Genomic DNA, 18,554 nt, shown 5'->3' on the forward strand with positions numbered 1-18,554 from the left:
CCGATCATTCAGAGTTAGAGACAGCAGGTGCGGTGTAGAGAGAGGGAGTCGAAAACAGCAAGTCTGGGACAAGGCAGCACGTCCAGTGAACAGGTCAGGGCTCCATAGCCGCAGGCAGAACAGTTGTAAATGGAGCAGCAGCACGACCAGGTGGACTGGGGACCTCAAAGAGTCGGGCCAGGTAGTCCCGAGGCATGGTCCAAGGGCTCAGGTCCTCCGAGAGAAAGAGAGAGAATTAGAGGGAGTCTACTTAAATTCACACAGGACACCGGATAAGACAGGAGAAATACTCCAGATATAACAGACTGACCCTAGCCCCCTGACACAAACTATTGCAGCATAATTATTGGCGTCTGAGACATGAGGGGTCGGGAGACACTGTGACGCCGTCCGACTATACCCAGACAGGGCCAACCAGGCAAGATATAAGCCCACCCACTTTGCCAAAGCACAGCCCCCACACCACTAGAGAGATATCTTCAACCACCAACTTACCATCCTGAGACAAGGCGGAGTATAGCCCACGAAGATCTTCCCCACAGCACAAACCCAAGGGGGGCGCCAACCAGGTCTTATTGTGGAATATTGGAGTATGAGCATGCCATTTTGATTGGGGTGAAATGCTAGTGCCTGGAAATACACGTTCAAGTTTGGTACGGATAGTCCTATTATGTCTTTCCTTGTTTGTTAATTTTATTCAGGCTCGCTTACCTTGCTACATACATTTTGAAATAGCACTATGGATTTTTTCCCAAAAGCCAGAAGGGAGAGTATTTGGTTATTTCGGATAAATGTATACAATGGAAACTGACAAATTCTCAGTTGATTTCCATGTCCTTTTTTTTAGGGTTTTTTAGCCCCAGGAGAGATTGATCCTCTGAACAGACGGTTGTCCACTGTATCCAAGCCTGATGTTGTGGTTCAAGGTAAGATGATTACATCAGGCAGTCTGGAAGAAGAGAAGATATTGACCTCAGCAGGAGAATACACATATTTGTATTCATGTGTACAGTAGGTGACTGTGATAAATTGCAGTACAAAAGATGCCATTTGGAAGAGATTGTGCCTAACTGAGTCTCATAAATCTGCTACAGTGATTGAAATAATACATTCTCTTGGTGTTAATTGTTTTAAATGACTTATATCATACACTAGAGACTCCTTTAGCTCTTGAGGTTCCTTCAAACTAGACAAAATTGAAGTGTTCTTGTCTGATTTGCTTTCAGTGTCCATCTTAGCTGGGACGGACCACATCAAACATCTGTTGATGAAACAAGGGATAGATGCTGATACCTTGGAGGACATCCATCCTATCAGAGTCCAACCCTCCAGGGTGTTGAGCCACATCTATGCAAGGCTAGGTGAACTGAACACTACACCTAGAGATGAATTAAAAGGATAAAGATACAGCCTAATACTTGTGCTAATAGCTTTTGTTGTTTATGATGTTAATTTGACTCCTTGGCTTTAAGAGCCCATTTATGTGATGTGTAAGCCAGGTTTAGAAATATAATGTATGCCATGATTGTCCCAAAAACTATTCATCGTGTTGGCCATGCAGGTCGCAACCAGAGACTGGGCCTCACTGGGAGACCATACAGACGCATTGGCACTCTGGGGACATCAAAATTCTACATCATCCGTGACACTGTCTTCTCCTTCACCCCTCAGGTGAGATGAAGCCCTGTCAGGACATGTTGTGTGTTAGCTACCAGCTGTTGATTACACTCAACACGGACATCTCCCTGTCTCTCTTGTTATGTCCAGTTCATTGATCATCAGGAATTCTACTTGGCGTTGGACAACCACATGATATTGGAGATGCTGCGCAATGACCTTTCCTACCTGGCTTCCCGCTGGAGAATTACCGGCTGTCCCACGGTCTCCTTCCCCATCTCATCCAATATGCTCAGTAAGTCATTTGACCTGACCACCGTCCCATCATGACTCTGCAGCCTAATCAAATAGTATACCGTACGTAACGTCCTCCTGACAATCCACTCTCTGGAACTCTATTTCAGCTGATGACCACAAAGAGCTGGACCCTGCAGTACTAGCCGTTCTGAGAAAACTGCAGGATGGTTACTACGGCGGAGCAAGGTGAGGTGTTCCTGATAGAAGAATGGCTAATTAGATCGTGGGATTGAGTTCCACCGACTGGCCTATTAGAATGATCAACGTCAGTGTCAAAACCAGAAAAGGACATTTCCTAAAGGGAAATGTGTGGTCTGGAGGTATTTAATGGTTGTGAAACAGTATTAGTGACGGCAGAAAATAGTGGTGTAGGGATTAGTAGTAATAGGGCTTTCGTAGGCTATGTGTATGTTATAGTGAGTTATTTTAGGGTGGTTGGTAAGTGTGGAGTTATTATAGTGAGCTAGTATAGTCGGCTAGAGTGAGTACTCTGAACAATGTTTTAGTTTGAATTATTCTGATAGTTCTGTGGACATGATTTCAGTTTAGAATGTTGAAGCCTTTATTCCGCCATTGAAATAAATGGCGACGCAACAAGCTTTACAGGTTATGAAGTGTGTGTTAAAGCAAAAAGCTGTAGTGGAGCAATCTAAGTTGAGTCGGTCTGCACATTTCAACATTGGGTTGGTGTTTGTCGTTGAAACGGATCAAGAGCAGTGGGGAATCTAACATTTACCTTTGAAGTCTACGGAGCTTTTACGCAAGTGTTGAATGGATATAGTTTAAAAAGCACAAATAATATCAACAATACTTTGATAAGCAATATAAATTGGGTCAATATGTTGGTTTGGAGTATGCAGCATAAATGGTTCAAGAGCAGGGGAAAATCACAATCCATCCATTTGTTAGCCTATGGAGAGTTTATACTAATATAAAATGGTTGTAGTTGAAAAAGTATAATCAGTATAAAAATTATTTTGACAAACAATCAATTGGGATTAATTCAGCACAGTTTAACATTGTTCTTGAACTGTTTATGGTTAAAAACACTAAACTAATTCTAAAATATGCAGACTTAAACAACTTACATTGCTTGTCAAAAGTGTGTTGATACTACTGTATGTATACTTTTTGAACTATAACCATTTTACATTTGCATAAAAGCTCCATAGACTTCAATGGTAAATGTGGACACGACGCCGGCAAATCAAAATATTTTCCATTGAAGCCTATGAAGCTTTTATGCTAATTTAAAATGGTTATAGTTCAAAAAGTATACATACAAAGCTGAATACAAGCACCCTATTCCAGTTTTCAAGTTTGAATGGCGTTTGTAGCTTAAACGGTTAAAGACCAGTTACGACCGGAATTTTTACGATTCGAACCAATGAACATTGAAATCCATTGAGAGTTATGCAAATATGGTTGTCGTGTGAAAACTGTAAGTAGCATCAAAAAGTTGTTTTCAAGCACACTGAAGCCAGTCAGCCTGCACACTGAAGCCAGTCAGCCTGCAGACTTTAATGTTGTTTTGGTGTTGGTAGCTTTTACAGTTTTGGCACTACACGTGGCAGCGGAAAGCAAATAATAATAAGAGTAATTGTCGAATTTTCAAAGTTGTTCTTGCTTTCAGCAAGCACACCTAATGACGTTGGTTGCTCTTCCTCTCCTCATGCAGGGTTCAGACAGGGAAACTGTCCAAGTTCATGAATACTTCCTGTTGCTCTCAACTGTCCTTCATGGACGATGGTGAGCAGGGTGGTGACTACAGTGGTCACCATGACAACAGTGTCTGTGTGGTTACAATGCTGTTGAAGCTGTGCATGGCCTGATAGTGTAATGATGTTAGGGAGATGGGCTAGAGTGGGTAAAAGCCTAGGAAAATGACTTTTGTCTCAGGCAAAACATCGCAGGATCCTAAAGTTCATCTCTAGCAAAAAAAATGTCAGAAAAAAATAGGTTTACCTATTTTCACATTGCCGTAAACCCTTGTCAATACAACAACAACGCCTGTTTTGATTGTTACTTCCTTACCCTGTTGTCAATTCCCACACAACTAACCATCTTAAAATCTCCCTACCATCTCGTAAAGGAAACTGAATTCCTGGTTGTCTGTGACCTTTTTTTCTTACATTTGACATTTCTTCTGTATATTACTGGAGTCTTCGTAGCTGACTGATAACAAGTCAGCTAACTGACAGTGTACTGGCTGGCTGCACGTGTCGCTCATTTTGTAAGCATGCTTATAGATTCCTTGAAAGATCATTTACCTGTGCGTGTGTCCCACTCTTTTCAGAGGTGGATGACCTGGCTCAGTATCTGGACCAGTTGCTGTCTATACCGAAACACAGCGAAAAGATCAGCTCCCATAAAGGCGGTCTGAACCGCTTCCGGGCGTTGGCCAGAAAGACCTGTGAGATGGTCTCACTGGTGCACAAAGCACGGGAGCTTGACATCCACAGTGAGCCGCGTGCCTTCTACTCTATACTATCTGTCGTTTTGTGGAGGACTTTTTGTTGCTATTTTCTTGAAATGTATTTCAGATAAACCACACACACACACACACACACACACACACACACACACACACACACACACACACACACACACACACACACACACACACACACACACACACACACACACACACACACACACACACACACACACACACGGTCACCATCTGGGTATCATGACAATGTTCCTCTGACCTCTCCCTCCACAGACGTGCACATGTACCTCCCAACCAAACTGTTTCGCTCCCGTCAGCCAAACCTCCACCTGGTGGATGTGGATGGCAGGGTATGGCATTGTACCTTGTGAATGTCATGTCTGCGGATTGTTAACCAGTATGATGTTGTATCCACACAACACTGAGTTGTGCACCGTGTCTCTGTCTCCAGGGCTCCAATGCCACACCTCCAGCCCAGATGAATCTGCCCAGGGACACGACTGGAGCTATAGACTACCAGGCCCTGGTGCAGGTGCTGAAGCAGACCCAGAACCTTCAGGATCAGGCCGACATCCTCTACATTTTCTTCAAAGACAAGTAAGGACCCATTCTAAACCACAAATTCCCTATACCCAATGAGTGGTTGGTTTTGCTGGTTCATACTAGCTAGGTAGATTTTGTAGAGATGGGCTGATTTGTGTTTGTCTGTGTGTGCGTGTGTGTCAGGGGTATGGACTGGGACACTAAGCTGCACGGTAAAGGCTCCACTGTTAGACGGCTGCTGAGCAGTCTGTACGACAAGGCTGGGAACCTGAAACACTGGGGCCTCGTCCGCATGATCTCTGGCATGCTCCGGAAGAAAGTGGAGGAGCTGGATGAGGTATCTATCCACTCACTGCCCATCTCACTGTCACACCACACCATTGATAGGACTGGTTTACACTTGAACTTGGTGTCGGAAATTAGCCGCAGAACCAAATCAAATCAAATTTATTTATATAGCCCTTCGTACATCAGCTGATATCTCAAAGTGCTGTACAAAAACCCAGCCTAAAACCCCAAACAGCAAGCAATGCAGGTGTAGAAGCACGGTGGCTAGGAAAAACTCCCTAGAAAGGCCAAAACCTAGGAAGAAACCTAGAGAGGAACCAGGCTATGTGGGGTGGCCGTCCTCTTCTGGCTGTGCCGGGTGGAGATTATAACAGAACATGGCCAAGATGTTCAAATGTTCATAAATGACCAGCATGGTCGTATAATAATAAGGCAGAACAGTTGAAACTGGAGCAGCAGCACGGTCATATGGACTGGGGACAGCAGGAGTCATCATGTCAGGTAGTCCTGGGGCATGGTCCTAGGGCTCAGGTCAGTTGAAACTGGAGCAGCAGCACGGCCAGGTGGACTGGGGACAGCAAGGAGTCATCATGTCAGGTAGTCCTGGGGCATGGTCCTAGGGCTCAGGTCCTCCGAGAGAGAGAAAGAAAGAGAGAAGGAGAGAATTAGAGAACGCACACTTAGATTCACACAGGACACCGAATAGGACAGGAGAAGTACTCCAGATATAACAAATTGACCCTAGACCCCCGACACACAAACTACTGCAGCATAAATACTGGAGGCTGAGACAGGAGGGGTCAGGAGACACTGTGGCCCCATCCGAGGACACCCCCAGACAGGGCCAGACAGGAAGGATATAACCCCACCCACTTTGCCAAAGCACAGCCCCCACACCACTAGAGGGATATCTTCAACCACCAACTTACCATCCTGAGACAAGGCTGAGTATAGCCCACAAAGATCTCTGCCATGGCACAACCCAAGGGGGGGCGCCAACCCAGACAGGATGACCACATCAGTGAATCAACCCACTCAGGTGACGCACCCCTTCCAGGGACGGCATGAGAGAGCCCCAGTAAGCCAGTGACTCAGCCCCTGTAATAGGGTTAGAGGCAGAGAATCCCAGTGGAAAGAGGGGAACCGGCCAGGCAGAGACAGCAAGGGCGGTTCGTTGCTCCAGAGCCTTTCCGTTCACCTTTCCACTCCTGGGCCAGACTACACTCAATAATATGACCCACTGAAGAGATGAGTCTTCAGTAAAGACTTAAAGGTTGAGACCGAGTTTGCGTCTCTGACATGGGTAGGCAGACCGTTCCATAAAAATGGAACTCTATAGGAGAAAGCCCTGCCTCCAGCTGTTTGCTTAGAAATTCTAGGGACAATTAGGAGGCCTGCGTCTTGTGACCGTAGCGTACGTGTAGGTATGTACGGCAGGACCAAATCAGAGAGATAGGTAGGAGCAAGCCCATGTAATGCTTTGTAGGTTAGCAGTAAAACCTTGAAATCAGCCCTTGCTTTGACAGGAAGCCAGTGTAGAGAGGCTAGCACTGGAGTAAAATGATCAAATTTTTTGGTTCTAGTCAGGATTCTAGCAGCCGTATTTAGCACCAACTGAAGTTTATTTAGTGCTTTATCCGGGTAGCCGGAAAGTAGAGCATTGCAGTAGTCTAACCTAGAAGTGACAAAAGCATGGATTAATTTTTCTGCATCATTTTTGGACAGAAAGTTTCTGATTTTTGCAATGTTACGTAGATGGAAAAAAGCTGTCCTTGAAATGGTCTTGATATGTTCTTCAAAAGAGAGATCAGGGTCCAGAGTAACGCCGAGGTCCTTTACAGTTTTATTTGAGACGACTGTACAACCATTAAGATTAATTGTCAGATTCAACAGAAGATCTCTTTGTTTCTTGGGACCTAGAACAAGCATCTCTGTTTTGTCTGAGTTTAAAAGCAGAAAGTTTGCAGCCATCCACTTCCTTATGTCTGAAACACATGCTTCTAGCAAGGGCAATTTGCCAAGAGGTAAAATATATAGTGAAAACAATAGTGGTCCTAAAACGGAACCTTGAGGAACACCGAAATTTACAGTTGATTTGTCAGAGGACAAACCATTCACAGAGACAAACTGATATCTTTCCGACAGATAAGATCTAAACCAGGCCAGAACTTGTCCGTGTAGACCAATTTGGGTTTCCAATCTCTCCAAAAGAATGTGGTGATCGATGGTATCAAAAGCAGCACTAAGATCTAGGAGCACGAGGACAGATGCAGAGCCTCGGTCCGATGCCATTAAAATGTCATTTACCACCTTCACAAGTGCCGTCTCAGTGCTATGATGGGGTCTAAAACCAGACTGAAGCATTTTGTATACATTGTTTGTTTTCAGGGAGGCAGTAAGTTGCTGTGCAACAGCCTTTTCTAAAAATTTTGAGAGGAATGGAAGATTCGATATAGGCCGATAGTTTTTTATATTTTCTGGGTCAAGGTTTGGTTTTTTCAAGAGAGGCTTTATTACTGCCACTTTTAGTGAGTTTGATACACATCCGGTGGATAGAGAGCCGTTTATTATGTTCAACATAGGAGGGCCAAGCACAGGAAGCGGCTCTTTCAGTAGTTTAGTTGGAATAGGGTCCAGTATGCAGCTTGAAGGTTTAGAGGCCATGATTATTTTCATCATTGTGTCAAGAGATATAGTACTAAAACACTTGAGCGTCTCTCTTGATCCTAGGTCCTGGGAGAGTTGTGCAGACTCAGGACAACTGAGCTTTGAAGGAATATGCAGATTTAAAGAGGAGTCCGTAATTTGCTTTCTAATAATCATAATCTTTTCCTCAAAGAAGTTCATGAATTTATCACTGCTAAAGTGAAAGTCATCCTCTCTTGGGGAATGCTGCTTTTTAGTTAGCTTTGCGACAGTATCAAAAAGGAATTTCGGATTGTTCTTATTTTCCTCAATTAAGTTAGAAAAATAGAATGATCGAGCAGCAGTAAGGGCTCTTCGGTACTGCACGGTACTGTCTTTCCAAGCTAGTCGGAAGACTTCCAGTTTGGTGTGGCGCCATATCCGTTCCAATTTTCTGGAAGCTTGCTTCAGAGCTCGGGTATTTTCTGTGTACCAGGGAGCTAGTTTCTTATGAGAAATGTTTTTAGTTTTTAGGGGTGCAACTGCATCTAGGGTATTGCGCAAGATTAAATTGAGTTCCTCAGTTAGGTGGTTAACTGATTTTTGTCCTCTGGTGTCCTTGGGTAGACAGAGGGAATCTGGAAGGACATCAAGGAATCTCTGTCTGTGAATTTATAGCACGACTTTTGATGTTTCTTGGTTGGGGTCTGAGCAGATTATTTGTTGCAATTGCAAACGTAATAAAATGGTGGTCCGATAGTCCAGGATTATGAGGAAAAACATTAAGATCCACAACATTTAGTCTTTGGGACAAAACTAGGTCCAGCGTATGACTGTGACAGTGAGTGGGTCCAGAGACATGTTGGACAAAACCCACTGAGTCGATGATGGCTCCGAAAGCCTTTTGGAGTGGGTCTGTGGACTTTTCCATGTGAATATTAAAGTCACCAAAGATTTGAATATTATCTGCTATGACTACAAGGTCCGATAGGAATTCAGGGAACTCAGTGAGGAACGCTGTATATGGCCCAGGAGGCCTGTAAACAGTAGCTATAAAAAGTGATTGAGTAGGCTGCATAGATTTCATGACTAGAAGCTCAAAAGACGAAAACGTCATTTTTTTGTTTTGTAAATATGAAATTTGCTATCGTAAATGTTAGCAACACCTCCGCCTTTGCGGGATGCATGGGGATATGGTCTCTAGTGTAGCCAGGAGGTGAGGCCTCATTTAACACAGTAAATTCATCAGGCTTAAGCCATGTTTCAGTCAGGCCAATCACATCAAGATTATGATCAGTGATTAGTTCATTGACTATAATTGCCTTTGAAGTAAGGGATCTAACATTAAGTAGCCCTATTTTGAGATGTGAGGTATCATGATCTCTTTCAATAATGACAGGAATGGAGGTGGTCTTTATCCTAGTGAGATTGCTAAGGCGAACACCGCCATGTTTAGTTTTGCCCAACCTAGGTCGAGGCACAGACACGGTCTCAATGGTGATAGCTGAGCTGACTACACTGACTGTGCTAGTAGCAGACTCCACTATGCTGGCAGGCTGGCTAACAGCCTGCTGCCTGGCCTGCACCCTATTTCATTGTGGAGCTAGAGGAGTTAGAGCCCTGTCTATGTTGGTAGATAAGATGAGAGCACCCCTCCAGCTAGGATGGAGTCCGTCACTCCTCAGCAGGTCAGGCTTGGTCCTGTTTGTGGGTGAGTCCCAGAAAGAGGGCCAATTATCTACAAATTCTATCTTTTGGGAGGGGCAGAAAACAGTTTTCAACCAGCGATTGAGTTGTGAGACTCTGCTGTAGAGCTCATCACTCCCCCTAACTGTGAGGGGGCCAGAGACAATTACTCGATGCCGACACATCTTTCTAGCTGATTTACACGCAGAAGCTATGTTGCGCTTGGTGATCTCTGACTGTTTCATCCTAACATCGTTGGTGCCGACATGGATAACAATATCTCTATACTCGCCAGTTTTAGCTTTAGCCAGCACCATCTTCAGATTAGCCTTAACGTCGGTAGCCCTGCCCCCTGGTAAACAGTGTATGATCGCTGGATGATTCGTTTTAAGTCTAATACTGCGGGTAATGGAGTCGCCAATGACTGGAGTTTTCAATTTGTCAGAGCTAATGGTGGGAAGCTTCGGCGTCTCAGACCCCGTAACGAGAGGAGTAGAGACCAGAGAAGACTCGGCCTCTGACTCCGACTCGCTGCTTAATGGGGAAAACCGGTTGAAAGTTTCTGTCGGCTGAAAGAGCGACACCGGTTGAGTGTTCCTACAGCATTTCCTTCCATACTACTATCTGTACTTAGTGGTGGCACAGACGCTGTTTCATCCTTTCCTACACTGAAATTACCCTTGCTTAACGATTGCGTCTGAAGCTGGGCTTGTAGCACAGCTATCCTCGCCGTAAGGCGAGTACAGCGACTGTAATTAGAAGGCATCATGTTAATGTTACTACTTAGCTTCGGCCGTTGGAGGTCCTGACGAATCGTGTCCAGATAAAGCGTCCGGAGTGAAAAGGTTGAGGAAAAAAATATATATATATATATATAAACGGTAATTAAAAAGTAAAAACCGTAAAGTTGTCAGGTAGCAAAATAGGTTGGCAACAAAATGCACAGCAACTCGAAAACAAGTCTGCAAGTTGTGACCGGAAAACCACAGACACATTTCAAATCCATTCATAACGGTTTATCATCCTTACTCATTTTGATTCATGCACTGTTATTTAGGTTAGCCAACATACATGGTTGATCAAATCCAAAGTTCTTAAATGACAGGAAGGTAGTGCCACGTCTCAGGTGATCAGATATACCATTCCAATGTTTTTTTGACCTCTGAACTTTTAGGTGTTTTTTTACTTTGTTGACAGGCCTGTTCAGATCTGCTGGCCCACCAGAAGCACCTGACAGTGGGTCTCCCCCCTGAGCCAAGGGAGAAGACCATTTCAGCGTGAGCTCACCGTCCTCAATCCTTCACACACCTGGCACCCTCATGACAGTATTCAGCATATATTTTTAGAAAGAGACCAAATGGAGACAAGACAGAAACAAGCTCTGCTTTGTGAGTGATGTTGTCATTGTATCCACATAGCCCCATGCCCCCTGACAAGCTGGCAAAGCTAATTGATGTGGCCAGTGAAAATAATCTGACCATCGCCATTCTCACTCAGGTAAGGACGATATGACCGTGGCTCAGATATTCAAATTATAATTCTGAATGTAATGGTTACTACTAGTCCCAGCGGTATGTTAAGTATTGATTTGTGCCTCAACGTGCTGTAAGCTGGTGTTTGTGTTCCCGCTGCAGGAGATTATGGTGTTTCTGGCAATGTGTATCCGCACCCAGCCAAAACTCTTCAGTGAGATGTTCCGTCTCAGGATCGGACTGATCATCCAGGTCATGGCTACTGAGCTGGCCCAGTCTCTCAACTGCTCTGGTGCGCTGACATAGCACTAATGCTAGGGTCAGATGTTACAACCTTCAGATTGATCTTAGTGATGGTTCCTTCCATTATGTTATACAGTATACGATGCCATCACTACATTAGACGTTTGCAGACAGTCGGGCACATTTTTAAAGCAACCATTTCTATCATTTATATGTGATGTGTCTCTTTGAGATGTAAGGTCAGTGGAGGGAACATGTAGAAATAAGTGTGAATTCTCTGTGCGTGTTCCAGGCGAGGAGGCCACGGAGTGCCTGATGAACATGAGCCCTTCAGAGCTAAAGAACCTCCTGCACCACATTCTCAGTGGGAAAGAGTTTGGGCTGATGAAGAGTGGTGAGTGACAATGGCTTCGATCATTGTTGATGTTAGTAGCTTACTGGAGAGCTGCTCAAAAACAGCACGTCCGTTTTCTCCGTTTCATCTTACTTGTATTTTGTCAAGTAGCCATTTTGTCTGTGGTGTTCTTTATTTTAAGTGGATAATTGTTCCCACTGTATATTTGCAGTGCGTTCGGGTGCAACCGGTACAGACTCCATTGCCATCCAGGATATTTCGCCTAACTCTAAGAGTGTGGGCGGGAGCAAACATCAGAGTAAAGTGAGGAAGCTGGTAAGGACACTATACTGTGTTATGTATGACTGCATACAGAAACAGTATACATGACAGAGACCCAACAGCCTCCAACTGCATGGTGATCTATGTAATCAATACAGACATACCATTGAAGACGTACTAATGTGTCCGCTGATCGATTTGCCTTTTTACCTTGTGTTTTTTGCAGTCCTTATCCGTGCATTCCCTTGACATCGAAAACATTGAATCAGGGGTGAGTGGCTTGGGTCAGTGAGTACAGAAAGTAGAGATTGAGCATGCACATGTACACGTGTGCATATACACGGAGTGTACAAAACATTAGGAACACCTGCTCTTTCCGTGACAGACTGACCAGGTGAGTCCAGGTGAAAGCTGTCATCCCTTACTGATGTCACCTGTTCAATCCACTTCAAATCAGTGTAGATGCCGTGAGACCATTGCGACATGAATTGTGCACGTGTGCCATTCAGAGGGTGAATGTTTAAGTGCCTTTGAACGGGGTATGGCAGTAGATGCCAGGTCCCAAATGATTGCCACCCTTTAGAAAGATGCTCAAAAAAAGACTAAATTATACAATACAAATACTGAGCTATATTGTATGTAAAAAATAATATATATTATTTTATACTAATACAATTGCTCAGGGAAAGAGATTTTGTTTTCAATACTCCAGCACCCTCCCCTTGCGAGGATGATGGCACGTTGGGAGGATAGAACACGTTTGGAGGGATCTTGGATTATTCCTCCATACATAATCTTTCCAGATCCTTGATATCCTTCGCCTGCACTTATGGACTTGCCCTCTTCGAGTCAAATCACAGGGTTGAATGTTTTACATAAGCAAAAGCAAAAGCCAACTTAACATTTACATACATTGATGACATCACACTTGCTCAGACCCACATCTTCCGACAGTATCCACACCCAATGATCATCAAATCAAATGTATTTATATAGCCCTTCTTACATAGCGCTTCTTACAGCTGATATCTCAAAGTGCTGTACAGAAACCCAGCCTAAAACCCCAAACAGCAAAGCAATGCAGGTGTAGAAACACGGTGGCTAGGAAAAACTCCCTACAAAGGCCGAAACCTAGAGAGGAACCAGGCTATGAGGGGTGGCCAGTCCTCTTCTGGCTGTCCCGGGTGGAGATTATAACAGAACATGGCCAGGATGTTCAAATGTTCATAAATGACCAGCATGGTCAAATAATAATAATCACAGTAGTTGTCGAGGGTGCAGCAAGTCAGCACCTCAGGAGTAAATGTCAGTTGGCTTTTCATAGCCAATCATTAAGAGTATCTCTACCGCTCCTGCTGTCTCTAGAGAGTTGAAAACAGCAGGACTGGGACAGGAAGCACGTCCGGTGAACAGATCAGTGTTCCATAGCCGCAGACAGAACAGTTGAAACTGGAGCAGCAGCACGGCCAGGTGGACTGGGGACAGCAAGGAGTCATCATGCCAGGTAGTCCTAAGGCATGGTCCTAGGACTCAGGTCCTCCGAGAGAGAGAATTAGAGAGAGCATACTTAAATTCACACAGGACACTGGATAAGACAGGAGAAGTACTCCAGATATAACAAACTGACCCTAGCCCCTCGACACAAACTACTGCAGCATAAATGCTGGAGGCTGAGACAGAAGGGGCCAGGAGACACTGTGGCCCCATCCGATGATACCCCCGAACAGGGCCAAACAGGAAGGATTATAACCCCACCCACTTTGCCAAAGCACAGCCCCCACACCACTAGAGGGATATCTTCAACCACCAACTTACCATCCTAAGACAAGGCCGAGTATAGCCCACAAAGATCTCCGCCACGGCACAACCCAAGGGTGGGGGCGCCAACCCAGACAGGAAGATCACGTTAGTGACTCAACCCACTCAAGTGACACACCCCTGCTAGGGACGGCATGAAAGAGCACCAGTAAAGGCAGTGACTCAGCCCCTGTAATAGGGTTAGAGGCAGAGAATCCCAGTGGAGAGAGGGGAACCGGCCAGGCAGAGACAGCAAAGGCGGTTCGTTGCTCCAGAGCCTTTCCGTTCACCTTCACACTCCTGGGCCAGACTACACTCAATCATATGACCCACTGAAGAGATGAGTCTTCAGTAAAGATTTAAAGGTTGAGACCGAGTCTGCGTCTCTCACATGGGTAGGCAGACCATTCCATAAAATGGAGCTCTATAGGAGAAAGCCCTGCCTCCAGCTGTTTTCTTAGAAATTCTAGGGACAATTAGGAGGCCTGCATCTTGTGACCGTAGCGTGTAGGTATCATTTATATGATACATGTACGTGTAGGTATGTACGGCAGGACCAAATCAGAAAGATAGGTAGGAGCAAGCCCATGTAAAATGCTTTGTAGGTTAGCAGTAAAACCTTGAAATCAGCCCTTGCCTTAACAGGAAGCCTGATGTTTCTAATGCTTGTAAGACTCTGCCCCATCTAACTTCAGATCATGTTGTTTGTCTTTTTCTGTCTGAATTTTTTCTATATTTTAATAATAAATAAAATAATTTGACCCTTCCATTCTCTTAACGTAAACCAGAGGTTTTCAATGGGCTTCAAGTCCGGAGACAGATGGCAATTGCAAAATGTTGATTTTTGTGGTCGAAGGATGTCAAGGATCTGGAAAGATTCTAAATGGAGGAATGGTCTGAGATCCCTCCCAATGTGTTCTCCAATCTCAAAACATTTTAGAAAAATACTTTATCTTTATCCTCACGAAGCGGGTTCATTCTATAATACTCAAAACAGGGGTGACAATAATTTGGACCCATTTTTTTTAACCTGTTGAACAGAATCTCTTTCTCTGAGGTATTATGTTAGTATAAAATAATATAATTTCCCTTTTTCTAACAAGCAATATAGCTCAGTATTTGTATTATTTATTGTATACAGTTTTTGCTCATCTTTATCAAGGGTGCCAATATTTTGTACCTTACTGTATATATGTACAGTACTTCAAATCATGCCGTTTGTCTTTTTCTGTCTATATTTTTTCAATATTTCAATAATAAAGCATTTGATCCTTCCATTCTCAGTCAAAGGTTTGGACACACCTTCTCATTCATGTCAATGGCGTGCGTACTGGGAGCAGATTCGGGTGCAGGAGAGCAGAGAGTTGTGAACAGGCGCACACTTTTTTGAGGCAGGAGAAACCAACAGACGGACGTCACTGCGTCAACCTCCAGCCAATGCAAAAGTGAAAACACGCAAACAGTCACAGTAATACTGTATAAACACAATGACATACCTCGTGAAATAGAACACGGAATAAACGCATACCAGTAAAAGCGCGTCAACAAAGACACGTAACACAAAACAATCGCGCACAAAGACATGAGGGGGAACAGAGGAATAAATACATGTAGTGTGATTGGGGAATGAAAACCAGGTGTGCAGGGAACAAGACAAAACAAATGGATAAATGAAAAATGGAGTGAATATGGCTAGAAAGCCGGTGACGTCGCCCACCCGTACAAAGAGAGGGGCCGACTTCGGCGGGAGTCGTGACAATTCAAGGGTTTTTCTTTATCTTTACATTGCAGAATAATAGTGAGGACATCAAACCTATGAAATAACACATATGGAATCATGTAATAACCCATGAAACAAATCAAAATATATTTGAGATTCTTCAAAGTAGCCACCCTTTGCCTTGACAGCTTTGCACACTCTTGGCATTCTCTCAACCAGCTTCATGAGGTAGTCACCTGGAATGCATTTCAATTAACAGGTGTGCCTTGTTAAAAGTTCATTTGTGGAATTTCTTTCCTTAATGTGTTTGAGACAATCAGATGTGTTGTGACATGGTAAGGGTGGCTATTTGGTAACCGACCAAGTCCATATTATGGCAAGAACAGCTCAAATAAGCAAAGAGTAATGACAGTCCATCATTACCTTAAGACATGAAGTTCAGTCAATCAGGAAAATTTCAAGAACTTTGACAGTTTCTTCAACTGCAGTCGCAAAAACCGTCAAGCGCTATGATGAAACTGGCTCTCATGAGGACTGCCACAGGAAAGGAAGACCCAGAGTTACCTCTGCTGCAGAGGATAAGTTCATCCGTTAAAAGCCTCAGCATTTGCAGCCCAAAAAAATGCTTCACAGACTTCAAGTAACAGACACATCTCAACATCAACTGTTCAGAGGAGACTGCGTGAATCAGGCCTTCATGGTTGCTTGCCTTGCTGAAAAGAAACCACTACTAAAGGACACCAATAATAATAAGAGACTTGATTTGGCCAAGAAACACACACAATGGACATTAGACCAGTGGAAATCTGTCCTTTGGTCTGACGAGTCCAAATGTGCAATTTTTGGTTCCAACCGCCATGAGACACAGAGTAGGTGAATGGATGATCTCCGCATGTGTGGTTCCCACCGTGAAGCATGGAGGAGGGGGTGTGGGGGTGCTTTGCTGGCAACACTGTCTGTGATTTATTTAGAATTCAAGGCACACTTAACCAGCATGGCTACCACAGCATTCTGCAGCGATACACCATCCCATCTGGTTTGCACTTTGTGGGACTATCATTTATTTTTCAACAGAACAATGACCCAACACACCTCCAGGCTGTGAAAGGGCTATTTGACCAAGAAGGAGAGTGATGGAGTGCTGCATCAGATGACCTGGCCTCCACAATCACCTCACATTTCATAGCTTTGATGTCTTCACTATTATTCTACAATGTAGAAAATAGTAAAGAAAAAAAAATATATATATATATAATTAAAAACTTGATTGAGTAGGTGTGTCCAAACTTTTGACTGGTACTGTACATAACTTCTGGGAATACAATACCACATATGTATTATGTGATAAACTCAAGTGGTTTTATACGATCTAACAATGAAGAGAAAGCTTAACTATAAGTGTTTGTTTTCCCCTGGTGTGCTCCAGCGGTACAGACTCCCATCCATCGAGTCGTTGCAGAGCGCAACAGAAAAGATGGCGGTGAGAGACAGCCGCCATGGCCAGTGGTTACGTAGGAGACGTCTAGATGGAGCCCTCAACAGAGTCCCTGTTGGCTTCTACCAGAAGGTCTGGTCCATCCTCCAGAAGGTGAGATGCTGTGGGCGACGGGTGCTGGTACTCTTTGCACAGTAGTCCAAACACTTTGTTCTAGCTGGTACATGTATAATTAGCATCCGTGAAACTTGTTTCTACCTGGTTCATAGATGTAATTGCCCTACTTTATTTTTCAGTGTGACGGTCTATCTATTGTGGGGTGCATTCTCCCAGCGTCAACCACAAGAGAGGTACGCCCTAAAAGATCTCCAGGCTGAGCCACATCAACTTCACGTTACTCCTTCATCTAAATGATTTCACCTTCCTGTACTCATTCAAGCACATGCTCACCTCTGAACCAGATTTGTTCAATATCACACTACATGATGCACTATCTATTTCCTATCCACCTCCCCTGGGGGGGGTTGTGGATCACAGATGACCCCCGGTGAGATCAAGTTTGCGGTGCACGTGGAGACGGTGCTGAATCGCGTGCCCCGGCCAGAGTACCGCCAGCTGCTGGTGGAGGCCATACTGGTGCTCACCCTGTTGGCCGAGGTGGAGCTGGAGAGCATCGGCAGTGTCGTCCATGTAGATAAGATAGTCCACATGGCCAGTGAAATGTTCTACCACGACCAGGTCAGTCAGTACGGTAGTCTCACCTCTGCTGGCGAAACAGACCGCTGTTCTTTCAGCATTGATTTTCACAGTGGAACATGTTTATTTTACATTGTTTATTGTGCTTGTTATTCAGTTATTTACTATTCATGTATTTACTACTATTCAGTTACATTTCCTGTAAACCCCCACATGTTAAAGGACATTAAATAGCACATTGTCTTTGCAATGTCATTCTTACATTGTGTCCATATTCCCCTCTTCTGCAGAAAGTGCTGGGGGCTGACGACACCCTTCTGGAGAAAGATCACTCCAATGGGATCTGCAGGCTGCTGTATGACAGCGCCCCTAGTGGCCGCTACGGCACTATGACCTACCTCTGCAAAGCTGTGTGCACCTACGCCCAGGACTTCTTGCCAAGCGGTGCATGTGCCATCCAATGAGCTTCTATTAGTCTGTGCCCTCCAATTAGCTAACAGCAACACATACTGTAGTAGGGCTCAGAACCTGAGAAAGGCTGATTTTTATCTAGTCACCCAACCTTTTCATCATGGAGCTTAATTTGTTTTGATATATCCCAGCAAGCCTGTGCCTGACATGAACAATCGCTATGAGGGGTCCCAGTATTTAAAATACTAACTTCCTCTGATATGGCAGATTATTCTCAGAAAAATGAATGAAGCTAGGTTTCCATTCACAGCAGGTAGATATTTCTTACCATAAAGATGGTGCACTGTGATTCTATGTCAGAGTGAGTGGTTGTCGCAACACTAGTGGTAGTGCTGCTTTTGAAAATTATAATTTTCCTATTGTGATGTGACAGGTGTACTGTATGGATCTTTGATTAATACAGTATAGTGGCAATCTTCATCTTGCACACTTTGTGAGTGACAGTGCTTCAAGGCCCTCTCATAGCCAACTCGTATGATGCAATCTGACAATTATTCATGAGTATGAATGATGCTTTAACCTGCCGATATTCGCTGTCAAGGTGATTACCTGTATATCCAGTAGAAACATGCATTGCACATCTACCAACAAGCGGT

General features: G+C 44.2%; 1 protein-coding gene across 1 annotated transcript in view; it reads left to right on the plus strand.

The window, feature by feature from the left end:
• The window catches only part of LOC112228966 (phosphorylase b kinase regulatory subunit alpha, skeletal muscle isoform), a 30,173-nt gene extending 11,790 nt beyond the window's left edge, over positions 1–18,383 (plus strand). Inside the window, exons 13-32 of the mRNA XM_042309810.1 lie at positions 848–926; positions 1,227–1,361; positions 1,562–1,671; positions 1,768–1,912; positions 2,022–2,100; positions 3,593–3,663; positions 4,211–4,375; positions 4,640–4,716; positions 4,818–4,963; positions 5,093–5,246; positions 10,706–10,785; positions 10,927–11,005; positions 11,143–11,272; positions 11,516–11,617; positions 11,790–11,893; positions 12,066–12,110; positions 16,783–16,944; positions 17,088–17,141; positions 17,329–17,529; positions 17,778–18,383. Coding sequence (XP_042165744.1) covers positions 848–926; positions 1,227–1,361; positions 1,562–1,671; positions 1,768–1,912; positions 2,022–2,100; positions 3,593–3,663; positions 4,211–4,375; positions 4,640–4,716; positions 4,818–4,963; positions 5,093–5,246; positions 10,706–10,785; positions 10,927–11,005; positions 11,143–11,272; positions 11,516–11,617; positions 11,790–11,893; positions 12,066–12,110; positions 16,783–16,944; positions 17,088–17,141; positions 17,329–17,529; positions 17,778–17,951 — 2,292 coding nt within the window. The 3' untranslated portion in view covers positions 17,952–18,383. The remainder of the gene's footprint in view (positions 1–847; positions 927–1,226; positions 1,362–1,561; positions 1,672–1,767; positions 1,913–2,021; positions 2,101–3,592; positions 3,664–4,210; positions 4,376–4,639; positions 4,717–4,817; positions 4,964–5,092; positions 5,247–10,705; positions 10,786–10,926; positions 11,006–11,142; positions 11,273–11,515; positions 11,618–11,789; positions 11,894–12,065; positions 12,111–16,782; positions 16,945–17,087; positions 17,142–17,328; positions 17,530–17,777) is intronic.
• The last annotated feature ends 171 nt before the right edge of the window (positions 18,384–18,554 follow it).

The sequence above is a fragment of the Oncorhynchus tshawytscha genome, linkage group LG30, assembly GCF_018296145.1.
Source record: "Oncorhynchus tshawytscha isolate Ot180627B linkage group LG30, Otsh_v2.0, whole genome shotgun sequence".
In the NCBI taxonomy this organism is placed as follows: Eukaryota; Metazoa; Chordata; class Actinopteri; order Salmoniformes; family Salmonidae; genus Oncorhynchus; species Oncorhynchus tshawytscha.